The 10065-nt window shown below is 36.6% G+C and overlaps 1 protein-coding gene across 9 annotated transcripts in view; it reads right to left on the bottom strand.

Moving 5' to 3' along the window:
* Positions 1 to 7356: 7356 nt before the first annotated feature.
* The window catches only part of MPDZ (multiple PDZ domain crumbs cell polarity complex component), a 162164-nt gene continuing 159455 nt past the window's right edge, over positions 7357 to 10065 (bottom strand). For 7 of the 9 annotated variants that reach the window (XM_045840215.1, XM_045840214.1, XM_045840218.1 and 4 more), the window contains one exon: positions 7357 to 9074. In XM_045840215.1, the coding sequence (XP_045696171.1) occupies positions 8928 to 9074 (147 nt within the window). In that variant the 3' untranslated portion in view covers positions 7357 to 8927. The remainder of the gene's footprint in view (positions 9075 to 10065) is intronic. The other 2 variants (XM_045840222.1, XM_045840223.1) reach the window with 1 other exon arrangement.

The following is a 10065-nucleotide window of genomic DNA, read 5'->3' as shown; positions in this document are numbered from 1 at the left end:
GAGTATAGGTATATTCTCTAATGAATCTATTGTGTGTATTTTAACTTTTAATTTATTGATTTTAGAGAGAGAGGAAGTAAGGGGGGGAGAGAGGGATAGAAAGATAGATAGATACATCAGTTTGTTTTTCCACTTATTTAGGTATTTCCTGGTTGATTTTTATGTGCCCTGACTGAGGATCAAACCCATAGCTTTAGTGTATCAGGATGATGCTCTAATAAACTTAGCTACCTGGAGAGGCCATTGTGTATATATTAAAACTATACACCTTAAAATAAACAAAAATATATATCATCTCATAGTTTTGGGGAAATTAGATATATGTTATTCTATTTGTTAATAAAGTCTTGGATTAGTAAAATGATTCATTTCCAGAACTATATACCAGGAACATGACAGAATATATGTTTAGATATTATTGGTCAATTTGATAACTTTTAATGAAAATAGTCATAGATATATGTTTCAGCTAATATGTAATAACAATGATATATGCTTTATAACTTTACAAACTTTCATGTTCATTAACTATTTTGACTTTCAAAAACATGGAAGTTATCCCCACAAAGAAATACAGGGTCCAGCACAAATAACACCCCCCCTTTTTTTTTCTTGCAAAATCTTTTATCACAAAATCATGAGCATATAATTCTGTAACATAACGATATCACACTCAAGGACACTGTATGACATTTTTGTGAAATGTTCACATTAAAACTATAAATTATACACCCATATTAAAGCCCACCTAACCACACTCACACAGGTGTTACTTCTGCCAGACCTTGTGTATTTAGAGAAACTAAATATCTGGCCCTAGTACAGAATAGGTTCATGGCTTACAATCACATTTTTTTCCTCCTTCAAATTTGGAACATTTTTTGCAATCCCATTCAAAGTTTTTAGAAGCAAAATTTCTAATCTGTTCAGTATTCAGAATCCCCGTCTGAAAAGTTAAGGTACTATTAGTGACTTTTCTTTTTTTCATTTGCAAGTTGAAAAACAGACAACCTCTCTGAGTAGCAACATGTTGATAAGGGTATCATAAAAAATTAGCTCCACGGTCATAAAGAAAACCCCTTCTAGAAAACTAATCTACCAAACTAATTTAGTTTTTGTTCACTACCTTTTGAAAAGGGATTGTACTTGAAAAAGAAGGACGAAAATAAAATTTATCCTAATTTAACACAGAGGACTGGGGAGTTTGTATGGGTGATGGGTATTGTACAATTTCCTGTTTACTTTTAAAATTAAATACTTGGTTTATTATGCAAGCAATGGGGCTTTTAGACTGACTATGAATCCTCCTAGTAGGTTTAATAATTCCCATTCCAAATATATCTTATTTAAAAAGTTAAAGAGTGGCACATTCACTTTACCAACCAATGAGATTCTGCAGTTCTCAGTTCTGCTCAGATCATTTTTGCTTACTGTTCTAGTAGAAATTGAGGAAGTTTCTAGAATGAGAAAAAGAGGGCACTTACAAGTTTATTATTAAAGTCAGGATGTAAATTAACACTAGGGATTGCACACTCGAGATCATCTCCACAGTTCCACTGTGTGGATCATCACAGCCCTTAAATTATGCTGTCTTCACTATAATAACAATATTTCTGCCATTTTTCAAGCATCACCACATGCAGATTCTTCATCCCATTTGATATTAATGGAGCTGTGGGAAAGATGTTCTCAATCCCATTTTACAGTCAAGGAGACAAAGGCTCAAAGAGGTCAGCTGCCTTCTAGTCAAGAGCCAAGCCAGGGTATGAACCCAGGGCCCTGAGATTTGGGAGCTCATGCTGTTCACACTACATTTCAGAAAAAATCTAGTTCCTTTAGCATAAGGCATTAATCAGCTATGACTTACATTCATGCAAGGGAGTCAACATGCATGTCAAGACATTCATGACTTTGTTACATAAATGCCTATAATGTACATAAAGGAAAAGCTTTAGAACAAATTTAACTACTGAATAGAAAGAATAATAGGTTCCTACAAATAAATGCAAATAGATGGGATGAAAATAATTCTCATAGTTTTAGTCCTCCAAATGACAGTAAAAGCTATAAAAATTTAAACATATAATTTATTAACCCTGAGATTAAAGCAGAAAGGATAAAGAAATTCTATGTTCCTTACCCTTTAAAACAAATAACTTCTTACAAAAATGAGCCAGCATCTTTCATCACAAAATGAACACCCGCACCAGATCTTCTTTTTGATGGAAACTGTCTGAAAAAGAATATTTAACTTTTCCTTTGTTTTTAAAATGTTAAGTAACAAACCTAAGAAAAATAATAGAAAAACAAATACTATAAAAAATTTAAAATCACCCTCAAGCTAAAAGGAGAGGTTGCTGGTTGTGCTTTAACCTCATAGGGATCCAAGGGCGCCAAAGGGAGTCCATAGAAATTCGGATTCCCTGGGAAAGGAACTTGTACACTTTCAAAAAGTTCAGTGACATCTCTGAAAGATTTGTAGCAAAAACACATTATCTATATGCTAAATTATAGCAACATATTTTCTAGAGTAATTATTTCTTAAAGAATTTAACAAGTTTATAAATACCTGAGTAATAATTGGCCAATTCAGTTTGTGCCTAGAGTAAGAAATCAAATTAACTTATCTATGATTCTATTAGTCAATCTATCTTTTCAACTCATGTATAAAAATGTAAACTTACATACTTCCTTATTGGTTTGTTAAGAAACTTTTTCTAATGGGACTGCCACATTTTAATACTCACAGAAAGGACAAAGACCATGATAATAATAATGACTTGTTTTAAAAATCAGGTATTTATTTCATTTAACTTACAGAATTGTGGTTTCTCCCTTTAAAAAATTAGGATGCTAGGCTGTGTTCTGTGTACTGTGTTGGAATACACCTGTGATTTTTCACCGGGTGCGCTGCGAGAAATTTTAAAACATGCAGTACCTGACCGTTTAGTCAGGGGCACTGAGCTCTTCTCCCTTAGAATGTCAAAAAATTACAACACCCAACACAATAGCCGTCTCTTGTGAATTAATCAAAATTATGCCTATTTTTTTGCCAGATTGGCCAAAAATGTATTTTTTTGGTGTGCTGCAGAATTTTAATGATTAGTGTATGTGCGCCATAAGATGAAAAAGGTTAAAAACCACTGCCTTACGCAGACTTGTCTGGGGCTGGTGAATGAACATATTTTATACTCAGTTGAGAGATTTTTATCAGTACACTTAAAGGCAGCAGGGTGCATAATTAGGTATGCCTGCCATCTGCATAGCCCTCCAGGTGCAAGAGGCATTAGCTTTATTTAATATTACCACAACATTAATTTTACTCCATTAATTTATGTCATTTCTCCTTTATTTCAAACTCAGATTGCCAAAACTAAAGCATTGAAGGTGATGCCCAACTCTGGTTTTAGTGAAAGCCTTATAAACAAAATCGTCAACAATCTCATTAACTAAGAACACGTTTAAGAACAGACATTGATCAGCTCAGATTCACCTTTTCAAAGAGTCTATAAACAAAACCTTTCTGATTTTGGTATAATAAAGTTTTTCCAAAGAGAGAGTAGATCACGTGGTCATCATTTTAAGAGGCATTGACAAGGCACTAGAAAATACTGCATCTTTTAATGAACAAAGCACGCCACTTCAGTTCCTTCAAGCCCAGGGAGACTCTGTGTGAGTCACTAGCAGCCTTGTAATGTGTGCCAGTCTCCCATCGGGACAAAGTCCTGATCCTTGTTGGGCAGCAGTATCTTCATAGAATTTAAGAACATGATCATTGCTCATAGTTACTTTATATTTATGCAAACATATTTATTTTTAACTTTTACTGTTATTTTTTTTAATCCTCACACGAAGATATTTTTTTTAACATTGATTTTAGGGAGAGAGAGGAAGTGGGGTGGGGGGAGAGAGAGAGACACTGATCAGTTGCCTCCTGTGCTTGGCTAGATGGGGGTGGGGGGCTGAATCCACAACCTTTGGTGTATAGGATAACGCTCCAACTGGGCACCTGGCCAGGCCATGATTTTTCCCAAATGTATTACTTTTTCACTTACAGTAGTGAGATACAACTCCTCTTTTAAGCACATTTAAGTTAAAAAATTATTTTAAGTAAAATATTTAATAATTAATAACAGTCTTATACAAGGATATGAGAAACACCAGGAATGATGTACACAAAGCAAATGAAACTTTGGCCCACTTTGACTTGCATCCCAACTTCAGAAGAAAAAGATATGATCACACGGAAGTGAAAATTGAAGGCAATTGAATAAAACTATTGAATTTATACTATTCTATGTCTTCCAAGACATAATAGGTACCACAACTATGACCATTTCTTGATGGCTAATCCTGTATATTGTATTAATGCTCTATATACAGTAGTGTAATTTCCAAAGCAAGGTAAAAGCACTTTATTTTATTGACTTTTAAGTTAATAAAATTTAGGGGAGTGGAACTTTGAATGCCAAATATTTCAAGGTAGACTCAAGTGAAAAAATCTTGATTTCCACTACATTGATAACAAAAGAGAAAGCATGTTTTCCCAGGGCAACTGTTTGTGTTTCTGAAAATATGCACATAAGGTGGAGGAGAATGGGAAGTTACGAAGATCAGAAAGTATTCTCAAACAATACAACTTTCTGAAAAAATGTCCAATGGTAAATGAACATGTAGAAGCTCTCTCCTTGAAGTTGCATGAAACACTCTTGATGATAGTACTTTTGGAAACTTCAGGACATATTTTCACTGAGAGAATTCTGAGATCATAATCATAGATTTTCCTCCTTCTTGACAGAATGCTTTTTAAAGGCCTACTATTGACCTCTCTTTACTTGACTGGTAAGTATAATTCTTAGACTTACAATTGTTTTCTAATTTACATAAAAAATGGATACTGTGGAATACCTTATTTTGAAGGGAAAAATGAAACTGCAATGTCAAAGTATATAAAAATCATTCCAAGAACTTTTGCTATGCTTAACTTTCATGCTCTTGCATTTAGAAATTTTCTTGCTGCTAACACTTTTTTCCTCTTGAGATAACTGAGACCAATACCGCCTTACAAAAAATCTCTCTTTAGAAAGGGGTAAAGTTAAACATTGATTCCTAGTAGACAAAGTTGAGGAACATCTTTGCACAAATCAAATGTGTTCCAGAATACTCGCTGCTGACATGAAACCACACACCAAGGCTGCTGAAAGCAGGTGATGATAGTTTTGACATTCCCACACTTAGACCAAAAAAAAAAGGCCTATTTACTCCTGTCTCCCTGCAGGCATCCTTTCGACTGCTCCATTCACTCTGACAAGAGATCTGAATAAAGGCTCTCTAAATCACTGCAAAGCATTCATTCTGAGACAATAAGCTAGCTGACCAGATTGGAACTGTACATTTCAGAGCAGGGAAGAGCTTCCTTTGCTGCTTCTAACCTATCAAAATATGCATTATCAAGATTCTTTTTTTAAAAGACTTTATTCATTAATTTTTAGAGGGGGAGGGAGAGAGAAAGAGAGGGAAACATCAATGTGTAGTTGCCTCTCACGTGCCCCTCACTGGGGATGGACCTGGCCTGCAACCCAGGCATGTTCCCTGACTGGGAATCGAACCAGCAACCCCTTGCTTTGCAGGTCGGCACTCAATTCACTGAACCACACCAGTCAGGGCTTCTTTATCAAGATTCTTAAAAACAAAACAAGAAACAAAACAAACCAAAATACTCCCCCAAAACTCTCCTTTGGCTTGTTTTATCCTTCACAACTTTTAATCTTTTTATGCTTCCAACTCAATCTTTGTTCTCATATGACTGGCTATATACCCCACTGCTACTCCTGCTGTTATGTATCAGTCAGTGTTTAAGTTAAACACATAATCATCTTTTAGGAGGGGTCAAAAAGAACACCAGAAATGTGTGGTATTCTCTATTGTGATACAATTGCACACACAATTCTATGGAACCAATTGTGGTCAATCTCGTACTGAGTTGTACATGACATTAACACTGTAACGTTCATGTCTTCGATCCCGTTACTCGGGTCCTTTCTTCCTTCACTAGCTAGAACACTTTTATTTCCAGAAAAAAAATAATAGAGGAAGTATAAGCTTTTGTCACTTCTTTCCAAAGCTGATGAATTTATCTTTTCCTCTCAATCTTTTTCTTTCTCCTTTCCTCTCGTTCCTCCCTCCCTCTCTTCCTTTCATGTGCTTCAGTTTTGTTAATTAACAGACATTCAGGAGGGGAGCTTTCCCTGAAGTGGTTTTATATTCCTGTAGTAGCATTCCACTGCTCCTTTTTTGCATTTAGTATGCAGACTGTAGCTAGCTAACTTAATGCCATCAAATTAATCATGATCTACAATTTAATCATTCATATGTTTGACAAAAATGTATAGAGCCTCTATTAGCCAGACACAATGATAGCAGCCAAGGATTTAAAAATATTTAAAATACTGTATTACATGTAGTTTCCCAGGACTCCCATAACAAAATGTCACAGACTAGACAATTTATAACAAAAGAAACTTATTATTTCACAGTTCTGGAGGCCAGAAGTCTGAAATCAAGGTACAAACAGCCAAGCTCTGTCTGAAGACCTTAGAGAAAAATCCTTCCTTGTTTCTTCCAGCTGCTAGTGGCTCTAGCAGTTTTTTCTCCCCATGGATTTACATGGATTTTCACTGCAATGTAGTATGACCTCACCTTCACTAGTGTATCTGCAACAACCCTATTTCCAAATAAGGTCCCAGTCTGAGGGTACTGGTGGACATGAATTTGGGGGGATGTTATTCAGGCTAGTAGATACGCACCACACTCTTCTCCTTGGGATACTCCCTCATATTTACTCAAATTTTAATTTGGTTGGTTAACTTCCCTCCCTATACCATAGTGTTCTTCATAAAAATCTTTGCTAGTTAAAACTTACAAAAGAGGGTAGCCCAGCTCCAGTGGCCTACCAGGTATACCTTCATGATGGGGGACCAGCAAGTGATGACTAAGAAGCTAGGTGTGTCACTGGGATAATGAAATGAGTTTTGATACAGTATCTCAGTGTACAATGATTGGTTAAGGGGAGTTATCTCCCAAGTTGCCGCATGTGTAGTTTTGTCTATTCATTTTGTACAACTAAGAACTACAGAGTTTTTATTAAAAAAAAAAACTGGATACAACTTTTGAGATAAAACAACCTATCCTTTTACAGGTGAGATGACAAAAGGGAATGCCCATGTTCATGAGCTAATTAAGGATGGGCTCAGCAGAACCAAGGGTCCCCATCCATGCTCAGTGTTCAAATCAGACTTCTCAGGCTTCTGAATATAAATAACTTTATTATGACTTTTCCATCTGAGCACTTCAACTCTGACTACCCTAAAGAACAACTTATAATATCACTGCATTAACAGCATCTCTGAAAAACATACACAGAAAGGAAGGAGACCTCTCTTTTTACAACGCTGCTTGTCTTCTTCTGCTCCACGAGGAGTCTCTGGGTCTTTAGCATCAGTAAAACTCAAGATGTAATGTAGAGAATATTGAGCTTTTCATAATAATGTTGTCTGAAGCTCCTCTCATTGTAACTGTGGACACCGCATGTTCAGTTAGACATGACGAAAAACAATTTTAAATTGTAAGCTTTGAACAATGTAATAAAGCTTTTCCCCAGTAACAAGAACAAACAAAAAACATGCCTGCTTCTTTATTCGTGCTCCATGAAACTTCTTTATTCACTTCAATTCTGCATTCACACAAAAGTGCTGTAATAAAATATCTGTACACTACTTCTGTTACAAATATAGATAATATTTAAAGTGACTTTATATATTCTAATGTAGGAGTTTCACGCTCTAAAATGGGAATGAACACATGATAATTTCTCACCAGTTGTCTCAATAAACAGCTCCATCTGTTTCCCTTAGTCTTAAACTATTGTATTATAAGATGTTAATATAGAGCAATGAAATGAAGTTATGTTAATTCTGTTAATTTTTCTATCAATTTTCTAATGGCATACAACCAAAATAATTACTAACACATTGCTTTTTTCCCTGTCATTAAGATTAATCCTAACAGAAAGCCAACTGCGCAGCGCGCTGACACGGTTTAGCATTGCGTCAGTGAAAGCCAGCACTGAAGGTTCGGAGAGCTTTCGCTTTTCGCTCCTGCACAGTGAGCACAGCTGCTTTCCAGAGAGTGCCAGTGGGTGCAGGGGAGGCATCATCATTTTACCTATAGAGTCCTGGAAATACTTCTAACAGGTCACGAATGAAAATGAACACGGAGATGTGCATGAAATGTGTTCTTTACATACTTAAGGACATTGCTTTTATCTGCTCTTTACACCACACTAGAAACCCACTCAAGGAAGGAGATATTTATGTGTATATTAAAGGTGGGAGATGCAAAGTTTTTATAATTGTCAAAAAATTTAAACACTGAGTATTTTTAAAGATTTTTAATAAAATTTTTTTAAGTTAGTAATAATGAGAGGGGTAGATTGACAAAATATAAGGAGCTTTTACAAAGCTTGACATTTTCTTCTTTATTTTATATTTTCATTTTCACCCTAACTTACTCAAGCCATTTCTCTTAGGTTAGCTTTAGAATTCTTTTCTCTCCCTCTACTAACCAGTTCAGCACACAATAATTTTCACCCATGTTACCATGAAGTGTCAGGTATCTTCCTGGAGAAAGAACGATTTAACTAGGCAGACAGTCCTACCTTTGAGTGCACGTTCACAATGTACAAGGAGAGAGGGGACATGACGCTTAGCTAACAGTGAGAAAGTTGTTCCCCTGTGAGTGTCACACACCTAACTGGTGTTTTTCCCTACAGTTCTGAAGAGCAAGATGAACACAGTATGAGAAAAGCCTCCTGAAAGACCAGTCCCTTTCTCTTTACAGTGTGACATGCGAGTGAGCGGGGGTGAACTTCAGGAGAGAACCACCAGAGTGACAGTGCCTTTCGTCCGCTTGAGGATGGCGACGGCTTCTTCGTGGGTTACCCCTTCCAGGCTCTGCCCATTGACAGCGATGATCTGATCACCCCTTTTCAGACGCCCATCTTCGGAGGCTGCTCCCTGCAATGACCAAGTAGGCCCGTTTACTTCTCACAAAATGCTGCACAACAGAAAAAGATCTAAACCAGAATTCAAACTGCTCCGCATGTGCAAGCACATGGCTCTTGGGGCTCCACGGGTGCTCCACAGCCATTGGGCAATGATGAACACACACAAAGGAGGTCTTTCTCCTAAATGATTTCAGCAATGAAATTCCTATTTGAGAGAGAATTTAGCAGTCAACAGATTAGCTGAATGGTTTTTTGGCTGCTCAGCATAGCAGGTGGGAACCCAAATTAATGAAGAATATTGGGAATTTGCCTGGTAAAATGGTTTCATAGAATCTGGGATTTCCGATCCTGTAAAGAAGACCTACGAAAAGGAAACAAAGGATCAGGTGGGAACAAAAGCAGGTTTGCAGGACAAGGGCATGAGGTTTGCAGAAGCAAAAGCCCATATATATGTTGACAGGGGCGGGACAAGGCCCAAACCCTGCTAATTCTAACACAAATACTCTCTGTGATTTCATAAAGGCAGCTCCGACTTGTTGGCTCTTTACTTCCCAAGGGGGTAGATGGAGTCTTCATGTTCTTTGTGGGCCCTAATGATTAAGTTTAAACACAGACATTGCTGTTTAAAAAGGACCCTATCTTAAGGCACGCTGAGGGTAGGCAATTATGCAATTACATATAAAATTAAAACACAAAAAAGTTAATGAGGAATCCATAATGATGAAATTCTTAAAATATGTTCTAAGCAGCATGCCTTAAATAAACTGTTCCAAGGCTGAGGAAATGACTGCATGCCTCTTCTATTCATTGGCAAATGCTGTTTGTATTTTTGGACCTACTAGTGGCTTTTAAAAATCTCATAAATTAAGGCTATAGCTTGACTGCTGTAGATACAGCACTTTAAACTGGTTAAAAATAATATTTTTTCAAAGTGACAGAATGAAGCCTCCATTGGTGGGCACTTCATAGAACCACAGCACTAATCTCCAGCCCCTGTATCA

Source organism: Phyllostomus hastatus, unplaced genomic scaffold (genome assembly GCF_019186645.2).
Source record: "Phyllostomus hastatus isolate PE091 unplaced genomic scaffold, TTU_PhHast_1.1 phas_contig_34, whole genome shotgun sequence".
NCBI classification, from domain to species: Eukaryota; Metazoa; Chordata; class Mammalia; order Chiroptera; family Phyllostomidae; genus Phyllostomus; species Phyllostomus hastatus.
Note: the sequence above shows the minus strand (reverse complement) of the source record. Positions and strands in the feature narration are given on the sequence as shown.